General features: G+C 37.1%; 2 protein-coding genes across 9 annotated transcripts; both read right to left on the bottom strand.

Moving 5' to 3' along the window:
• Positions 1-4,955: 4,955 nt before the first annotated feature.
• Positions 4,956-6,761, bottom strand: LOC119999088 (transcription factor MYB15-like). Its single transcript, XM_038846604.1, has 3 exons — positions 6,437-6,761; positions 6,177-6,306; positions 4,956-6,071 (listed from the first exon to the last, which is right to left on the bottom strand). Exons 1-3 carry the CDS (start codon positions 6,570-6,572, stop codon positions 5,192-5,194), a joined length of 1,146 nt encoding a protein of 381 aa, XP_038702532.1. The 5' UTR covers positions 6,573-6,761; the 3' UTR covers positions 4,956-5,191.
• Positions 6,762-9,058: 2,297 nt separating this feature from the next.
• Positions 9,059-21,173, bottom strand: LOC119998666 (branched-chain amino acid aminotransferase 2, chloroplastic-like). Of its 8 annotated transcripts, none has more exons than XM_038846021.1 (10): positions 20,918-21,173; positions 20,759-20,838; positions 20,361-20,443; positions 20,069-20,245; positions 19,843-19,974; positions 19,148-19,243; positions 13,034-13,153; positions 11,851-11,946; positions 10,127-10,239; positions 9,059-9,396 (listed from the first exon to the last, which is right to left on the bottom strand). In XM_038846021.1, exons 1-10 carry the CDS (start codon positions 21,151-21,153, stop codon positions 9,282-9,284), a joined length of 1,248 nt encoding a protein of 415 aa, XP_038701949.1. In that variant the 5' UTR covers positions 21,154-21,173; the 3' UTR covers positions 9,059-9,281. The 8 variants fall into 8 exon arrangements, 7 of the variants coding, with proteins under 7 accessions (XP_038701949.1, XP_038701952.1, XP_038701954.1 ...); XM_038846024.1 differs by having other exon boundaries at positions 20,952-21,155; XM_038846026.1 differs by having other exon boundaries at positions 20,361-20,534; positions 20,918-20,973.
• Positions 21,174-21,213: the final 40 nt, after the last annotated feature.

The following is a 21,213-nucleotide window of genomic DNA, read 5'->3' as shown; positions in this document are numbered from 1 at the left end:
TGTTCGAGTATTTCATTTTATTGTTCGAGTATTTCAGTTTTCCAACTTTAATCGTCCGTAACTTTTGATCTGCTCATGTGTTTTCTTATTATAATATGTTTCCGAGGACTGATTTTGAAGATCTATAAATCAATTTTGGGTTTACCCCAATTGAGACTCGAAAAGAGATCAAAAAGGCGTTGTTTTGAATTCCATGTTAGAGTAATTGTAATTATCTGTTCGAGTAATTGTAATTATCTGTTTGCGTATTTCAGATATGTTGTTCGAGTATTTCATTTTATTGTTCGAGTATTTCAGATTTGTTGTTCGAGTGTTTTGTTTTATATGTTTGAGTATTTCAGTTTTCCAACTTTGACCGTCCGTAACTTTTGATCCACTCGTGTGTTTTCTTCTTATAATATGTTTTCGAGGATTGATTTTGAAGACCCAAAATTCTATTTGGAGTTCACCCCAGTTGAGATTCTGAAGAAGATCGAAAAGGCAACATTTTGAAGTCTAACGGAGTTAATAAGAGATGTGAAGAACATTTTTTTGTTATACATTTTCTTGTTCGAGTAAATGGTGTATATGTTGGAGTATTACAAATATTTGTTCGAGTAAATAGTTTATATGTTCGAGTAAAACATTTTTTTTTCTAAATGGAAATGGTGTATATGTTCGAGTAATACTATATTTGGTTCGAGTAATACAATCAACCGTTTCATATGGAAATGTGTGTGAGGTGGTCATGAAATTTTTCTATATTTGGTTCGAGTAATACAATCAACCATTTCATATGAAAATGTGTGTTATAGAAAAATTTCATGACCACCTCATTCGAAGTTCAATCAATTCCTGTAATATTGTATATCTTCTCCAAAAAATCATCATAGAAAATTGACTCATTCACTACTAAACATTTCCTAGTAACACCAATAAATTTATAAATTCCTCCTGAAAATTCTCAGTCTTCGCCGTATATAACAACAAGGTCAACAACACTCATTTCTGTAAAAGAAAATGTAAAATTCATTCAGAAACACTTTATAAATCAAAATACTTGAACAGATAATTACAATTACTCGAACAGATAATTACAATTACTCTAACAGATAATTCAAAACGACGCCTTTTCGATATCTTTCCGAATCTCAATTGGGGTGAATCCTTAATTGACTTTTAGGTCCTCAAAATCAGTCCTCGGAAACATATTATAATAAGGAAACACACGAGCGGATCAAAAGTTACGGACGATCAAAGTTGAAAAATTGAAATACTCGAACATATAAAACAAAATACTCGAACAACAAATCTGAAATACTCGAACAGATAATTACAATTACTCGAACAAATAATTACAATTACTCTAACAGGTAATTCAAAATGACGCATTTTCGATCTCTTTTCGAATCTCAACTGGGGTAAACCCCAAATTGACTTTTAGGTCTTCAAAATCAGTCCTCGGAAACATATTATAATAAGGAAACACACGAGCAGATCAAAAGTTATGGACGGTCAAAGTTGAAAAACTGAAATACTTGAACATATAAAACAAAATACTCGAACAACAAATCTAAAATACTCAAACAATAAAATGAAATACTCGAACAACAAATCTGAAATACTCGAACAGATAATTACAATTACTCTAACATATAATTCAAAACGATGCCTTTTCGATCTCTTTCCGAATCTCAACTGGGGTAAACCCCGAGTTAAATTTGTGGTCTTCAAAATCAGTCCTCAGAAACATATTATAATGAGAAAACACACGAGCGGATCAAAAGTTACGGACGGTCAAACTTGGAAAACTTAAATACTCGAACATATAAAACAAAATACTCGAACAACAAAATCTGAAATACTCGAACAGATACAACAAAATACTCGAACAATAAATATGAAATACTCGAACAGATAAAACAAAAATACTCGAAACAACAAATATGAAATACTGGAACATAACACACAAAGTATCCTAAACTGCTCGAATGAAAACTCGAAACCCAAATCACAACTACAAAATTAAATAAAACATACCCATGAATAATCAGGTGCAGAGGGGTGGTCGAATGAGACAAAAATCGTAGATTAACAGGGTTGAAGTGAAAGAAGAACGAAGAAAAAGAAGAACGAATTGAAAAGTGATGTCGTAGGGGAAAAGGTTTTTGAATGAAATCATGTGGAATAAGGGTATTTGGGACAATTCATTTCAAAAAAGTGTTAGATTTCATGTTTTAAAAATAGTGAGTTAGTTTTCAAAAAGGAGTTTTGGAAAATGATACTTTTCCAAAAAACCCAAAAAAAAAAACCCTAATAGTACCTTCTTTTTTTTTTTTTTTTTAACTTTGTCCCCTTATTTTTACAAAAATATCCCATATACTATTCATTTTTAATCTTGCCCCCTTTAAAAATTATTTTCAAATTCGTCCCATTAGACTTCTTTTATTACACATTCATTAAACTTAACATTAGAACTACAAGGCCAAAGTCCAAATCCACTTTGACATCTCTACAAAGTTTTCAAAGTACAAAAGTTCAAACTCACTTAACTTTACTCCCTTAAAACTACAAGGTCAAAGCCCAACACACTTTGTTCTCTCTATAAATTTCACAAAACTCAAAAACTCAAACCCACTTAACTTTGCTCAAGTGCTCTCTACCTCTCTATGTTTCTCAACTCTCAAGTCTCAAAAATAGCAAACTGACAAATTGAGTCAAGTGATAGTGACGACCTGAGTCCCTGGCGGGTGAGCTTTGAGTTTGTGACGATGGTGAATTTGATTTGATCCGAGTATTTTGAATTAGCCAATGTATTCCATTGCAAAGAATGATTATTCAATTGTCTTATTATTCTCTACACTTTTAGTATAATAGACTATGTAGTTAATCAGGGCCATAATCAGGTGAAGTTAGATTATTTTTGAATCGTGAAAAGGAATTATTACATCAAAAAATTTCAAGAACTATTATATGACTAAGAGATTGATTCGTCTAGAGTTAACTCTTCATGTTTCCACGATGACTATTGAACAAGCATTTTAAATTATGATTTCCTGTAAACTGTCCTAAAAAATTTTGGGGCCCTTTTGTCTAACATACTGGCTTTGGCCCTATTTGAGAATCCCTCGCTACAAGTTCTCAATCTAAAGTATCGGAGTGTCTTTTTTCAAGAAACAAACCTCAGGGAACCTCTTACCTTATGTTTGCTCATCTTGCAGAGAAGTGAAGATCAACACCAACAATATCCGAAGGATTTAGTTCGACCATCTTGGATACGTCAGCAAATCAAACAAGATTTGTTGCGTTATCAAACTCAATGAGTTGAATTAAATCATTAAATAAGGGTAATAATTAATATTACTTGGTTTATTTTTCTATATTTTAGTATTGATTCGACAGTTGGCCGTCAGCTTTAATATGCATATATTAATATAGACAAAATTAAGAGAGCAAACATTTTCTAAACAACTTTATTTTTTAATTAAAAAAGGTAGTAGAAATCATCGACATGGATATATGTTTTGTAGTATTACTATTATATGCTTTCACCTTCATAAATAATTAGGTTTTCACTGGAAAGGAAAACTATTTTTTATTTTCTTCTTCTTCTTCTTTGTTTTTTGTTTTCCTGGTATTATCCTTCTATCATTATCATTCATATGCCTGCATCAGAAATTAAAAACTTTAGTCTTTAGCTAGCCTTAATTTTAATTACTGTCTTTAATTCGAAACAGCTATTATGAGATCATGATTTGGACACGACTCCTTCGTGGGATCACTGGTGAGGAAATACAAATCTTAGAATGACGGGACTGAATCATGCAGTTAGGTAAGTACAAGTCTTCACGCTATATCTATACATTGGTATATTAATTAATATATATGTGAATGAGTATTTTTCTAGGGGGAGCTCTTGGGGCTTGGGTGCTTTAATACTTTTTGACTTTTGAGTGTCCCCTGAGGACCTCGTCAATTTTGTTTATCCCACGTAATTAGTGGGTGTGGGTGTGCCGGTGTAACACTTTGACCTCAGATGGGAGCACAAATACAAATAGGCTCTCTCCCTCTCTATGTTAAGACATCATATACCCCACATCGGTTGGGTATGTCTCAATTGATGGGTATATATGAATAAAACTCATCCTTATTATTCATGGGCTTAGTGACCCGGGTTAAGGCTAAGTTGCTGAGCCCATGAGACTAAATCCGTGAGGATAATTTGATGTATTTATGAGGATCGAAACTCTAATGTGAACAATATAATTAATTGTTGGGATGTAATTTGTGATAATTCTGCAACTCCGGAAACTTTAATTGGTGATTGATTCAAAAAGATAGATAAAGCGAAGATGGATTATCTCAAGGACAGGAAATCTACTTAATGGATATTCAAGTGTGGGTGTATTGGATTATGGTGTAGTGACCCCCTGGCCGGACACACATTCCCATGGGAGCATATATATATAAAAAATAAAAATAGGTACAGGTACATGTAGATGGTCACGGATTGTTAACATTGCTTTCACAGCAACTATTTCATAGTGAAGACATCAACATAACAATAAAAAGGAATGCAGCCAGCCATGCACATCACCATGTGCCCTACTCCGCTAACTCCCCACCAAGTTGTGTCCAAAACGTCAAATTAAAGCATGCAGCTTTTTAAATAACTCCTGCACAGTACCACACCACTCTTTTATATACATACATATATATATATATGTCTATGCCTTGTCATGGCAATTACTCTTGGATTGAAAACGCCATTCTTAACAATGTAAATCAAAACTAAGATTATATGTAGAACATTTAATCATGTCAGTGTCCAAAAAAAACCGCATTCAAATTGAATTAATCATTAATTTTGAGGGTTCCAAGATCTTAGGATTCCATTTTAGAATACAAATTACACAAGAAGAATACTATTATTAATTATTATTATTATTCCATTCCAAATGGAAGATGCATGAAAGTAGAACATATATGTCAGATATGTATGTAAATAACTCGATCGTAGTTAAGAGAGGTATCAGAAAATGATGGTCAAATTAAGATGGCCGGATACACGTAAGGCAAGTACAAATTAATTAAAACAAACAAATTTCTAAACTGAGGATTCTCCCTGTTGTTATTTTCTCTAGTAATGCAGCGATTTAAAAAGCAAATTAACCCACCCATGTGTTTATTGATGAAGCAGTCCAAAGAGTCTTCAAATTAAGTTGGAGTAGTCTGAAACAATTTGATCATGAGGATAATAAACAAGAGAGTTGCAGTTGCAGTTGCTCATCATCATCATATCTCCCCAACTACTATTAATACTGCTTTCTGCGGAAGGTGTACTACTTGTCCCAGTTGTAGTAGTGCTCATCACCATCTCCATCTCCATCTCCATCTCCATTCCAATCAAGCAACTTTCCAAATCATCCAACTGTTGTGGCAATTCATCCAACTCAACTGCCAAGTTTTCTATTTCTTGCACAAACATATCACTATGATCAGGACCCTCTTCAATATTGCTTGGTAACTGATGAGGACAAACAGTAGCAGTACTAGTACTTGTGGGATTCACAGTAAAACAAGGGATGGACGAGGAGTAGTGAGCATATAGTTCATTTTCTGGCGTAAACATTTGAATTGGTGGATATAGCAGAGAGTTTGTAATTGGCTGTGGATATTGAGGATGATCATCATTTGAAAACCTTCCTCCAAGTTTGACGAGCAAGTTCCTGACGGACGCTGCTTGGTTGTCATCTTTGAGATGATGATGATCATCATCTTGATTGTTCATCACGAGTCCTGCTACCTCTGCTGGCTTATAATAAGGATAACTACTAATACTACTGGTGATATGGGTTTGGCTCATGTCTAGTGTTGTGGATCCTGCAGGAAACATGATCAAGTTACTATCTCGATGATGATGATTATTCTGTCTCTTAATATCTCGCGCCTTTTGGAAGCTCATGGATCGCCTTGCTTCTTGTTGTTTTCGCTGTTGCTTGCCAAGGAGCTTCTTCTTAAGCCTTGTGTTCCAGTAGTTCTTTATGTCATTATCGGTTCTACCAGGTAATTGTGCAGCGATTATAGACCACCTGTACATATACATATGCACATGCATATTATTGATTCATTATAAACATAAATCAATCATAAACTGAAAAAGGCAATTTAGGAGATTTTTGTACATATATATATACCTGCTTCCAATGTTGATGTAGAGGCTGCAAATAATGTTGTCTTCTTCCTCTGTGAATCCTCCATGTTTAATATGGGGACGCAGATAGTTTAGCCATCGAAGCCGACAGCTCTTCCCACATCGCTTGAGACCTGATCATTTTATTACAGATATTGAACATCACTAGTACTACTTTAAAGGAATCCGATTAACCATATTCATACACAGAAATTTAGGCTATCAATTAAAGCTGGGTATTGATGTCCAAATACAAAAACAGACCTATCTTCTGAGGCAAGGCGATCCAGTTTCCGCCGGTGCCGTGCTGCTCGATATAGTCCTTGAGTTTGGCATCTTCCTCAGGCGACCAAGGTCCTTTCTTCACGCTGGCCTTGTCACAGCAAGGAGCTCTTCCCATGTTTCTTCTTTATGCTTTATGTTTGTGTTAAGCCTAGATAGCTATGTTTTCTCTCTTTCTAATATGGACTTGATGATTATAATGAGATTAATTGGTAATGATAATGCTATGATTGCACATATTTATATATTAATATATAGTATAAAGGGCAGGGAGAGAAAGGGAGAACATAGTAGCTGGAGATGAAGGAAAGAGAGATGGAGGGTTTCAAAAAGTGGAATGAGAGAAAAAGATGACACAACTTTATGAGTTTAATATTATAAATTAGAAATATGGCACAACAGGAGAGATCAAGGTTTTTCTGATTTGTGTCCTTCTGCCTCAAGAATATGTATACATATATACATACTCCACTATGGTCCTGTCCATGGGGACACAGTCACCCCTCTCTCTCTCTCTCTCTCTACATATATGTATATATATATATGTGTGTATATGTATGTATGTATGTGTCTATACATGACTCACATTTTCTCAACTTTAATTGATTAATGAAAAATTCAATACGTATGATAGTAAATGAAGTACCCTGCATGTTTGCAACAAATTAGTAAATTAAATTGACGAACATTTGTTTCAAATACTTTGAGGAAAAAATAAATACGGAATATATAATATGAGAGGTTTTCCGTTATGGGTTGGTGACCAAATGGCCAAGCAAGAAGAAAAAATCTACCTTATAGAAATAGTATAGTAGATCAGGATTGAAGACATGAGACATCGTTAACATTATATATATAGAGGCTAGCAGCAGAAGAAAAGAAAGAGACACACTTTCACATATATTGCATATATAATATCACAAAATGATGAGACCTTAATTTGGGGACTGTTACTATTTATTTTATGCATATAATTAATAACATATGATGTTATGTCCACAACATTGCATATAATCTTCCACTAATTATTGAGAAAGAGAGAGTTGACAACTCCTAAATGAGAAGACGACCGACTTGACTTGAGATATGGGAAGGGGTCAAAGTCAAATATGGAAAACATATCAAAGGAAAAAGAAAGGAGCTGCTTTATCTTTCCAAAATAAAAAATTACAATGGGAATTGGATTTTATGAGTTGATATTTCACTTTGTATGTTGTGTAAAGATTGTTAGAAGAAATGGTCTTCCCTGGTAGGGCACCTCTCTCGCATATTTGTCACTTTCGGTGGGTGTAATTTTCAAACGCAGGTGTTTTAGTTTGAAAGGGTCTTCTGGGGTCGTCTTCTCGGGCTGTACAACTAAAGCTTGCCTTCTTGTCAACCTACTTAATTTCATGATGGTGCCATTAGCAGCAACAACAACGATTGGGTTATATCTCTAGGTTTAAGGCAGATGACACTAAGATCGAAAGTTCAAACCAGTTAAGGATATTTCCTTGAAGTTCTAATAGTTCTGTGGGCCTATCAACTTATGGATAGGATATTTCTCATATGAATTTTGACCCAATCTTGCCTAGTTATCATCAACAATTTAATATAATACAGACTGTTTTGACGATGCGAAATTTATGCACACTCAGTTATCAGAAAGGCATGTTGGGCTAAGTATTGCATCAAACCAAAAATAAAAAAACAGCGATTTTGTTTCAATAATCTTTTTTTTAAAATAAAAGCACTTATTTTATTAAGAGTGAATTTGAAAGGAGTACAAACAACATCCAAAGTCAAAAATTAACTATCACTCAACCATGCAACAAGAAGAAGTTGTCTTGTTTCAATAATCTTATCATTATTATTGATATAAAAATGAAAGTGGAACGACTTTTTAAGAACTAATGCATGAAATTTTTTTTTGCTTTTCTTATTTTCGAAATTTCTACACATCTCATCTGGAAACATCCTTGAAGCCATGATAGTGAAATGTGATCATGTTGAAACAATCAATGAATGGTAGAAACTCCTGCTCTTTCCAGTCATGCCTGCCTGTTAGTGAGAGAGAGAGAGACAATTTCAAAGAATAAATCCCAGTCAACTATCATGAGATTTGGGAAGCAATTGTTGCTCGAATGAAACCAATTCCATGACCTTTCTAGTAATGGAAAAACACACAAGCAAGGCTCACTTAATTAATTAGAAACTGAGAATGGAATGATGGGATTGGTATACAAGTAGGTAGGAGATTGTTTCTGGGTTCCAAGGAATTCTTTCTTGTTTTTCTTCGACATGGTACGTGGGATGACCGCAATGAATTGGACCAAAGAGATTTCCATAATTTTTACTGCTACAAATCCTCACAAGAGGAAAGCAATTGAACCTTCCCTTTCTCATGCCTTCTGGCCTTTTTTTCCCTCCAACCAAAAAGTAGTCAGCAACGCGTTTTCACACGTCTTTGTTGTCTTAATTTTTCTTTCTTCCGTTTAAGCCTACGCAGAAAGACAAAGGAAGACATCTGCGGAAAAGTCAAAATAGCAACAAAGATAAAACAAAACTGCATAGTAGAAACCTGAATCACCGGACCTCTGGATTCCACCCCCGCACAGTAATGACTAAAAAATATAAAACAAAATTGCATAGTAGAACTGTCTACATATCATTAGGCCATAGAAGCTGTGGAGTTATGAGTCGGGTATAGAACCAATGGGCGATGCTTGGTTACAATTTCGAATTCGTTATTACATGTTTGCTGCTCTCGTTTTTGTTATTTTTGATGTTGCAACGGCTTTTATTACAAGAGAAAGAAGCAAACCAGAATTGTTCCACTTCAGTCTGCCTAACTCAGCTCAAGAGTCCAATTCATACTGTCCTCTATTAGACCCATCTGAAGCCTAGTAAGCTTATGATAGAGTTGCTGTGAAACAACACCAAAACCTTCACCATAACACAGCCTGCACAAGTAAAGGAAACAGCAAATCAAGTTATAAATCCACCCTTGAAAACTGTAACTTTAAATTTCATCTCAACCACTACAGGCAAAAGCCCAAATTGAAAGTGATGGAAGGTGGAGAAGTGGGGAAGGAGGAATCATCATAATAGCTGCCACCAGGATTTAGGTTCCCTGAGGAGCACATAATATTCTATCTAGGGCTTGTGTAGAGACTTGAAGTCAAAACGTATCAATATCATGCATTTGAATTCAGTAAAAGATGAATTGATGAAACAGATTTTCTCATACAAATATTATGTGTGACAGTAGTATTGAAATATAAGTTTCGCTCAACCATGTATTAATCTGTATCATGCATACACGGCCTTGGCACATAATAATAATATACACGGCCATTAATCTTAACCTTTCAAACTAACCATGTTGAATGTAAACACATGCACATCATTCGCCAACAAATGACTCATAAAATTTCTGCATCTTGAGATTTTAACAGTAAAAATTATCTTGTTATTGAATAATTGAGCAATCAGTCATCATTGCAAATTAGCTTCTTTAGAATTGCACATAATGAACTATTCCATGACAGAACAACATGATACATTCCATCCGATACACAATTCCCTGTTCCCCGAAATAAACAAAAAGAGGGAGCTAATATAAGTGATGAAAGAATGTGCAGGCATATCCATTACTATTTATCTAATAACCAGCCACCATAAAGGATTTACCTTCTGCTCATGTAAGTGATGCTGCCGACAGGTGACACGACCACTGCTGTTCCCGTACAAAAAACTTCATCAGCATCTAACAATTCATCCACTGCCACTTGGCGTTCCTCAACCTGTAAAATTTTATATGGGGCATTAACAAGGGTGATTTGAGAACCGTACGAATACTCTTTCTAGTGTGGACAAAACCTAAAAGGTAGACAAGAATAATGCATGCAGCGTCTGCAAACTGACTATTGCAGATAAGTGAAGGACTTGGGACAATAATGCTTGTGATTTTAAGAGAATATATCACAGTTTTTGGGAAAATCTGTGAAGCATTGAACCATAGCAATAACTTAAAACAAAGTATGGTATGAAGGAACCAAAGCCTGTAAGCACGAAAATTGTTCCACCACTATGCATATTACAAGAAAGATGAAAAGAGTGATGTACAAATATGAGACTAAATTCTCATTACTCCGACATTTTTTATCACTTGCATGTCTGCATGTCCAACATCCTCAAAAAGACATCTAGCCATCAATTAAATTCCTATTAAGACAACAAAAAGGGAAAAATGATCCAAGGAGTAAACCTGATCATCCACAAAGATGTCATTCAGTGTCACATATTACCATATAATGTCTAGAGAGCCATGGCTCTCATAAATATTGTAGGCAAAAACCAAATCCAATAAAGAATAAGAGGGACTGAACTATCTGATCTTAGATATTATCAGAATACTCCGCCAATTGAGCAAGTAGTTATCCGTGAAACTCAGAGGTAGAACTACGAAGCATACTAGCTAGAAAACAAGACAACTATAGCAATGATATGATCAAACAAATTATAAGCAAACTGCTAACCGAAAGGCTGGTATTGTTTAAACAAGGCATCTGATATGATTAGAAATTTACAAGTGACAACTCCGCTTGTGCTTGCAACCGGTCCCTAACCTGGATAAAGGAGGCATAGTTTTTAAACCCGGACCGACTTGCCAATTTGACTGCCAAACTCGTTGAACCGTGAATCGCCCGGTTTTAGGAAAACCTATTCGTTTGCGAAATTACCTTAACGACCCATAACTTTTTGATTTTGTTAATAAACTATAAGCCCCAAAATGTAATTTTGTTTCATGCCCCACCCATCACCCATGCGACCCAACCCTTCTCCAATCTCTCAGCCACTTCTCGATCTCGTCTTCTCCTTCATAACCGCAATGCTAACCGAAATTGACATCCATGGTGGCCGTGATCACTCGCTCTCATCTCGTGGTGCCTCTATTGGTCCAAAGTCTCACTCGATTGGTTCCTCTATTCGAATTAGAGATTTAAAAACTATGAAAGGAGGAGGGTTGCGATAGGTCGGCAGTCAGCGTAAAATTTTGCCAAACTTACTTTGCCTGCTCTTGAAGCCGGTCCCAAGCCCAGATAAAGGAGGAGGGTTGCGTTAGGTTGGCAGCCAAAGTAAGACTTTGCCAAACCTATACATGAGTCAATGAGATTTTCTCATAGACTTGTGTAGCCAACCCCAAACTTTTGGGATGAAGGCTCAGAAGAAGAAGATGACGACGACGACACAGGGAGGCATATACCTCTTTCAAAATAATGTACTTACAAAACATACATATATCAAAACCAATCACCAACGCAAAACACAAACAGACTACAAAATGAACAATAAATTCTCCAATACTACAAATATCTCACACTCAGTAAACGGTTTAAGCTAAAAGAAGGTACCTTGAACCCTTCAATTTGGGCAACATCAATTATACTCTTCCGGGTAATGCCAGGTAGGATTGTTCCCTTTATTGCAGGAGTGGTGATAACATTGTCCTAAGATCACAGAGCTGGTGAGGATCAATAGTTTTGATTTGTTTTATATGATCTAAACGCTACCAAAATAGATGTTACGATGCGAAAAATCAACATGTTGAAAATAATACAAATGAAATTTGGAATGGAATTCTATGACATCAAGTCTTATGTCCCCATGCCGTGGACAAGATTCACTTCACTATCATCCTTTTTCTTTTTTAACAAGAAAAGAGTTTCATTGCAAGGCACCAAAGGGGTGGCTGCCCTATACATAAACAGAAAAAACAAGAAATAAATCAACAAAGTAAAGTAGCAAGATTCGCTTGGAGTAGCAAAAACTCCTTGACAACTAATGCCAAAATCAGATCTTCACAGTATTTAGGACAAATAAGATCTAATGTTGAAAAGCTGATAGTCATAAAGTAAACTGTGGGGGCAACAATCAGTTGGTGCTGTAGCATTGGATTGGCAAGCCCTAATGGAAAGAATGGAAAATTTTCGTGTTATAGAAATGGCATAACAGAAAGAGGTGGAAAATGGATTTGTATCTAACTTGGTTAAAAAAAGGTAAACAACTCTCGCGCACAAGGCTCCTGCAGAGGACGGGGTTGGGGACAGGTAGAATGTACGTAGACCTTACTCCTACATAATATGTGGAGAGATTGTTTCCAGGAATTAAACTTGTGACCTCTAGGTTGTACCCCTGCGTAAAATGTTTGTATGTGATTTGCATCAAACTTAAAATTTTAAAAAGTAGAGTAGAGTGGAGTGCAGTGATCATCATTATACATGTAAATGGCACAAATTCCACGATAATACATGGTCGCCAAAAGACATCATTCAATATTATGGTCAACGAGTTTATAAAACAGTAGCCAAGAGCCAACCATGATTGCCAATTCTAGTTTCCTGCAAAATAGGGAGATAAAACTTAACAGCACACTTAGCAGCTCACCAAAAACAGGTATATGCATCTATCAGCGACCAACGATTTTACAATTAGGTCATAAGATTCTCCTTTAGATCTTATATCAAGAATGTGAAGAAAACAATCAGCAAACAAAAAGGGTGCACAAATTTCAAGCTAAATTTTATGTCATCGTACCTTAACAATGAAGATATTGCAAGAAGAAACCTCCTCCAGATATTTTTTGTGAACGGAATCAAGATACAAAACATCGGAATATCCTTTGGCTTTTGCAGCAGATTGTGCCTTTAGAACCTGCAATTAACAATTTAACAAACAATTTAGGATAATTAAAAAAGGTAAATAACGCCCGTGCACAAGACTCCCGCAGTGGACGTGGTCAGGGACAAGTAAGAATGTACGCAAACATTATCCCTAAAATTTAGGATAATTAGTTTACTAAAAATCAAAATTAAGCTTAAAAGCTAAATTTCAACTACAATATTTATAGAGGCAATTTCTTTTGTGTCCCGCTAAAAGGAGCTCAAAAGAACAAAATAAATATTTCTAGAGGCAACTTCTTTTGTGTCCTGCTAAAAGGAGCTCAAAAGAACAAAATAAATATTTCTAGAGGCAACTTCTTTTGTGTCCCACTAGAAGGAGCTCGAAAGAACAAAATATGTAGGGGCCCTAGTGTGCAAGTGTGTGCGGGGCTAATGAGCTAATAATGTCTGTCGTGCTACCTTGTGGGGTGCAGCTCTCATAAACCCCACATCGCCCAGAGAGATCCGTGAAGTGTGAATATAAAGGGCCAAGATGCACCAGATCCCATTGGAACTCCATTGTTAATCGTGCTTCTGCGAGAGCAATACCGGGACCTCAGCTCCGATACCATCTATAACAACCCACTCCTCTACACTAGTAATATTTTGTCCACTTTGGGTCAGCCCATACTGGCCCGCACAGCTTTGTCTTCCTAGGTCTTGCACCAGTCCATACTAGTTTGAGCACAGGAAAAGCGTCTGTTACTAGTTTGGAAGTTTGGCTTATTATATAATATATATTTTACTTGACATCTTCCCCAGACGATGTGGGATAAGAGACTTAACCCCTTCATTGTTAATGGCATTGATTTAGGGATATTGATGGCAATAAAGTAGGGTTGACTGTTATGTATATTAGCTGTGTAATTATATACAATTATTGGGTAGATCATAGAAAATATATACCTTCCTTATTAGGCCGATTCCAGCCCTGTAAATCAGCTATTTATTAGGCTGATTATAGCCCTGTAAATTAGCTAATTAATTTCTAAGAATCATCATTGTAAAGTCATATATAATGAAAGACTCCAACGGAGAAAGGACAAGTGTTTTCTTGTCACAAACTACTGTGTATTTTGACTTGGTATCGGAGCCTATATCCTGTGTTTAGTTCTTGCCAAATTGCCTTCTAGTGTCTTGAGTTTTCCTCTTGTCTTAAGCAACTCTTGTGATTCCTCTTGTTTACTCTCTGGTCCTAATCCAAGTTCTGGTTTTCTGTGCTAATATTCCTTTGTTTTAAACCAGCAAGTCTTAGTTAAGTGTCTCTCTCTGGTCTTTGGTTAGTTTGTGATTTCTTCATGCTCAAAATCATGTCTTCTGAAAAGTCTGATTCTTTTTGTGTTCGTTTTACTGGGAAAAATTACACTGCTTGGGAATTTCAATTTCAATTGTTTATCAAGGGGAAAGAATTATGGGGTCATATTGATGGGAGTGATTCAGCTCCTAAAGACAAAGACAAATATGCAAAATGGGAAGTTCAAGATGTTAGGATCATGTCCTGGATCCTAGGTTCTGTTGATACTCATATTATTCTTAATTTAAGGCCTTATAAAACTGCTAAGGATATGTGGAATTACTTGAAAAGGGTCTATAATCAAGGCAACTCGGCTAGGAGGTTTCAACTGGAGTATGAGATGGCAAATTTCACACATGGAAGCCTTTCCATTGAGGAATTTTTTTCTAGTTTCCAAAATCTCTGGACAGAGTATTTAGATATTGTGTATGCTAATGTTCCTACTGAAGCTCTTGTTGCTGTCCAAGCTGTGCATGAAACCAGCAAGCGCGATCAATTCTTAATGAAGCTACGATCTGATTTTGAAGTTACACGATCCAATTTGATGAACCGCAACCCTGTTCCTTCGTTGGATGATTGTTTTAGTGAGCTTCTTCGAGAGGAACGACGCCTCCTTACTCAAGCTACCATGGTCCAACAAACTAGTGCCAGTGCTCCTGTCACGGTGGCTTATGTCGCACAAGGGAAGGGTAAAGGAAGAGATATGAGCGCTGTCCAGTGCTATAGCTGTACAAGTTTTGGTCATATTGCAACAAATTGTCCTCGAAAATTCTGTAATTATTGCAAGAAATCAGGTCATATCATCTCAGCTTGTCCCATCCGGCCTCCAAAGAGACAAGCGAGTGCTTTTCATGCCTCAGTTGGTGCCTCAAGTTCTACTGCCATGCTTTCTGCTCCACAGGTTGTTCCTACTGTTCAGCCCTCCCTCACTCCTGAAATGGTACAACAGATGATAGTTTCCGCTTTTTCTGCCTTAGGGCTCTCAGGTAACAAAATTTCACCTTCTAAGCCATGGTATTTTGACTCTGGAGCTTCTAATCACATGACCAACAATGTCATTCCTCTTACCAATGTGAAAAACTATAGTGGAGACCTAAATATTCACACAGCTGATGGCAATTCTCTGCCTATCACAGCTGTTGGTGATGTTTCCTCCTCCCTCACTGATGTGTTCGTGTCTCATTCATTGTCTACCAATCTTATCTCTGTCGGTCAATTAGTTGAAAATAATTGTAATGTCCTTTTTTCTCGTGCTGGTTGCGTTGTGCAGGATTAGGCATCCGGGAAGATGATAGCGAAGGGGCCTAAAGTGGGACGACTATTTCCTCTACACATCATTCCTATCACAGTTCCTAGGTTTCCTTCTTCTGTTGTTACTTGTAATGCTGTTAGTATTGACAATCAAGGGTGGCATAGACGTCTTGGCCACCCTAATCCTCATGTACTTCGTACCTTGATGAATTCTGGTTTACTAGGTAATAAAGAATCCTTTTTCTCGTGGAGATATTACATTTGATTGTGCCACTTGCAAGCTTGGTAAAAGTAAAGTTTTGCCCTTTCCAACTCATACATCTCGGGCATCCCATTGTTTTGACATTATTCATAGTGATGTTTGGGGGATCTCTCCCATTGTCTCACATGCTCGTTACAAATATTTTGTTACATTGATCGATGATTATAGCCGCTTCACTTGGGTTTACTTTCTTCGTTCTAAGGATGAAGTCTTTACTGTTTTTAAGACTTTTCTTGCTCTTCTGGAGACTCAATTCTCAACCAATATCAAAGTCTTACGATCAGATTCTGGGGGAGAATACATGTCTACAAAGTTTCAAGAATTTCCTCAAAGCAAAGGGATTCTCTCCCAACGTTCTTGTCCTTCACTCCGCAACAAAATGGTGTTGCTGAGAGGAAGAACCGACATCTGCTTGATGTGGTAAGAACCTTGTTACTTGAATCCTTTGTTCCTCCTCAATTTTGGTGCGAAGCACTTTCCACTGTTGTCCATCTAATCAATTGGTTACCAAGTCCCAATCTGCACAATACTTCACCTTTCTATAAGTTGTTTAAATATTCTCCAGATTACTATAATCTTCGTACATTTGGTTGTGTATGTTTTGTGCATCTTCCAGCACATGAACGTACTAAACTCAGAGCTCAATCTGTCAAGTGTGCCTTCTTGGGTTATGCTATCAATCAAAATGGATATTTGTGTTATGATACTCATGCTCGTCGCATACGTGTCTCCAGGAATGTAGTTTTCTTTGAAAATCAATATTTCTTTGAAAATCATTTTGAGGTGTCTTCTCCATCTACATCTATTTTACATAATTTCTCTGACTCTCCTATGGATGTAGAAAGGTTTAAACCTGGTTTTGTGTATGAAAGGCGTCCTCACCGGGAATCTGATTCCATTTTGGATTCTTCTGGGTCCCCTCAAGATCTTACTCCAGCACCTGATTCTGCATCAGATATAGCTACTAATCCAGCACCCCTTCGTCGCTCTACTAGACCTTCGAGACCACCTGATCGGTATGGTTTTTCATCACATGTCTCTCTTGTAGCTACTTTGTCTTCTCTTTCTATTCCTTCTTGTTACAAACAGGCCATGGAATATAAGTGTTGGCAGAAAGCCATGGATGACGAACTTCAAGCACTAGAGGAGAATCACACTTGGGATATGGTGCCTTGTCGTCCTTCGATGAAACTTATTCGAAGTAAATGGGTTTACTCTGTTAAATTACGATCTGTTGGTTCTCTTGATCGCTACAAAGCTTGGCTAGTAGCTCTTGGTAACAAACATGAATATGGCATTGACTACGAGGAAACTTTTGCTCCTGTTGCCAAGATGACCACGGTTCAAACTGTTCTAGCCCTTGCAGCTTCGAAATCTTGGAGTTTGCACCAGATGGATATGAAAAATGCTTTTCTTCACGGTGATCTCAAAGAAGAAATCTATATGACGCTTCCTTCTGGGATGACTACGTCCTCTTCCCATGATGTTTGTAAGCTTAAGCGTTCTTTATATGGGTTGAAGCAGGCCCCTCGGGCTTGGTTTGAGAAGTTTCGTAATACGCTTCTTAACTTCTCTTTCAAACAAAGTCAGTATGACGCTTCACTCTTCTTCCACAAAACTGCTACGGGTATGGTTCTTCTCTTAGTTTATGTGGATGACATTATCATTACTGGGACTGACGTTACTTTGATCACTAAGCTTCAGAAGATGTTGCATGAATCTTTTCATATGAAAGATCTTGGTCATCTCACATATTTCTTGGGCTTGGAGGTGCATTCTCAACCCAATGGAATTTTTTTGAATCAACGTAAGTATGTTAACGATCTTATCACCTTGGCTGGTTTGGAGGAAACTAGTTCTGTTGATACTCCTTTGGAGGTGAATGTCAAGTATCGGAAGGCAGAAGGGGACCTCCTTTCTGATCCGACTCTTTATCGGAAACTTGTTGGGAGCCTCATCTACTTGACTATTACTCGGCCAGACATCTCATATGCCGTTCACACAGTAAGTGAATTCATGAATTCTCCTCGGCATTTTCATCTTACTGCCGTTCATCGCATTATCCGCTACTTGCGTGGATCTCCTACCCGTGGGCTATTCTTTCCAGCTGGTTCCTCCCTTCAACTTACTGCTTATAGTGATGCAGATTGGGCAGGGTGTCCTGATACTCGCCGATCAACTACAGGTTGGTGTATGTTTCTTGGTGATGCATTGATTTCTTGGAAATGTAAGAAACAAGATCGTGTTTCTAAATCTTCCACTGAAGCTGAATATCGCGCCATGTCTGCCGCTTGTTCTGAAATTGTGTGGTTGCGTGGTCTTCTTATGGAGCTTGGCTTTCCTCAAAATCATCCTACTTCTCTTCATGCTGATAACACTAGCGCTATTCAGATTGCAGCCAATCCTGTTTTTCATGAACGAACAAAGCACATCGAGGTTGATTGCCACTATATCCGCGAAGCTTTCGATCGCCAAGTGATCTCTCTTCCTTACATTTCTACTAATCTTGAGGTGGCCGATGTATTCACCAAAGCAATGACTCGACAACGGTGTCAATTTCTTGTTGGCAAATTGTTGCTGGTTGACTCACCAGCATCAATTTGAGGGGGGATGTTAATGGCATTGATTTAGGGATATTGATGGCAATAAAGTAGGGTTGACTGTTATGTATATTAACTGTGTAATTATATACAATTATTGGGTAGATCATAGAGAATATATACCTTCCTTATTAGGCAGATTCCAGCCCTATAAATCAGCTATTTATTAGGCTGATTATAGCCCTGTAAATTAGCCAATTGATTTCTAAGAATCATCATTGTAAAGTCATCTATAATGAAAGACTCCAAAGGAGAAAGGACAAGTGTTTTCTTATCACAAACTACTGTGTATTTTGACCATCACTTGGTAGCTCGCTCAGACTACAAAGGCTTGTGGTCCCACCCAATTGAGCAGAGTGTTACATTTTGAGTTTGTTATTTTTTTTTTGAATCAGCCAATCCAAAGCTGGATGAAAAAAAAAGTTTGATAAGGTGAGCTAATAATAACAAACTACGTTGAACCCCTTGTGTTGTGAGACTATGACAGATCTCTTGCTACAAAAATTTACAGTTTGACAGGATAGAAAGTTTTAATAAAAAGTGATACAACAACAATTGAGGATAGGAAAAAAGTAGACATAAAGCATAATTTCCTATCATCTTTACACCTCCAGTACCACCAGGGGTTGCCCGATGCAGTTCATGCTCTACAACCAAATTTATTGGTGCCACACCTTCCTGGCATTGGATATATAAGAACAAAAGACGATAAGCTTTGATAGCTCGGAATGTACCAAAACTATTATTGGGAAAATAATTTGGTATCCGTAAGCATACATTTTGACCACAAAATGTATTTCAATCCAAATGATATTAAACTAGATAGGAAAGACACATGCATGTATTTGGGCACACAAAGTTAGCAGTGAACTACAGGATGAATCACCTTTCAACGACTTAGCCTATCAGTTAGCCATACTAGGTACAAGACACATCAGCCAAAAATTTCATAATCATTTACATGGAAACATTGCCAGGATTCACAACGAGAAAGGTCAGGATTAGTCAACATTATCAATGTAAACAGGAATAACCGGATGTAGTTCAATCTCAAGGACATAAGTCAATATTCAGTAAACAAGACACAGCGAATTCAAATGCATAGTACATGTGAAGTGTTAAATTTTACACATTCAAAAACATTTATACATAATACATGCAAATTGGCATAGTCCATCAGAATGCAAAGAATGGAAGAACACAAAACTAGGGAAAAGACACATGGCGGTGAGTCATAACTGGCACTCATTTACAAGATGCACAATATGATGACGAACCTTAAAGTAGTTCCCGACAGGTGATACATATATAAGAAAGGTGTATTCAGGAGCAGGTGCAACACCAAGAACAGCTCCACTTCCCATTAGCAATGGCCTGATATATAAGGAACCTTTACGAGGAAAAGGAACCTGAAAGATTACATTGATTATTAACTAATCAGTAGTATACCAGTACCACATATCACTAATGTTTACTTATAACAAAATAGAAGCTGCACACTACCCAACGCTTATTTGCCATAACAGTTGCTTTTACAGCCTCCACGAACTGTTCAACAGTTGGTGCTGGCATACACATGCGCTCTGCACCCATTCTAATCCGCAGTGCATTTTCCTCAGGACGAAACAGGAGGATATTACCACCTTCTTTCATATATGCTTTCAAACCTTCAAATAATCCCTACAGCACAAAAAAAAAGAACTCAGGCATAAAAAATCTAAGGAAATAGAGCCCCAGAAATTCAGTAAATGAAAGTCAAAATTGCATAAAAGTATATAGTTAACAAATGTCTAACCTGCCCATAATTTAAGACTCCAGCAGAGGGGCTCAATTCAATGTTCCCAAAACGTTGTAATTCACCTTTAGAGAAGTTTCCACCTTGAGGACATTTCATCTATCAATACAAAGGGCAAACAGTCTCTAAAAACGATGCACCTTCAGCATCTGCTAAATTTTGATTCATTCCCTACTGCATTAAAGGAAGACGTGTCACCAATCAATACAAAGCGCAAATAGTCTCTAAAAACAGTACACCTATAGCATTTGCTACATTTTGAAAGGTAATGTAACACTAACATTTCAAATAGTGAAGGAAAAGTTCAATAAATTGTCGACCATCATCAGTTTCTGCACCCGATTTCATATTTAATAGGAATGCTACAATACCATCAACAAAAACAACAACAGACAGACCTGAAATTGTCAGATAATACAGCATGGCGGCTAAAAGGAGAAGCCGGTTGGTGGTGGACATTGTAAGAAGAAAAAGGAAGCTGCCAAAAAAAAGATCGTTACCTGGAAGACTCAGACTTCGAGAAGCAAGGAACAATAAAGGAAGGAAAAGGGGATTACCTTAAGAGATGAAAAGGAAGAAGAGGAGAGTGACCGTTGAGAGAGAAGGGATGTAGAGGAGGAGACGCCGCGGGAAGGGCAGAGGAGAGAATTTTGGTGGAGACCTCCACGGGCGGCGGTGCTCTCCATTCCCATTGTCCGTCTCTGTTATTTTTTCTGTTTGGTTCTCTTGGAAGTTGGAAATGTCTGTTTCTGTTTATAGCGTGCGCGCGCCACAATTGACTAGATGCTGTCATGAGTCATCCCCACCCCACAACTAAAAATGCAGACGAATGGAATGGCATTGATCTCCGTAA

This window comes from Tripterygium wilfordii, chromosome 5 (assembly GCF_013401445.1).
Source record: "Tripterygium wilfordii isolate XIE 37 chromosome 5, ASM1340144v1, whole genome shotgun sequence".
Lineage (NCBI taxonomy): Eukaryota > Viridiplantae > Streptophyta > Magnoliopsida > Celastrales > Celastraceae > Tripterygium > Tripterygium wilfordii.
The sequence above is the reverse complement of the archived record's forward strand: the minus strand, read 5'-3'. Positions and strand labels throughout refer to the sequence as shown.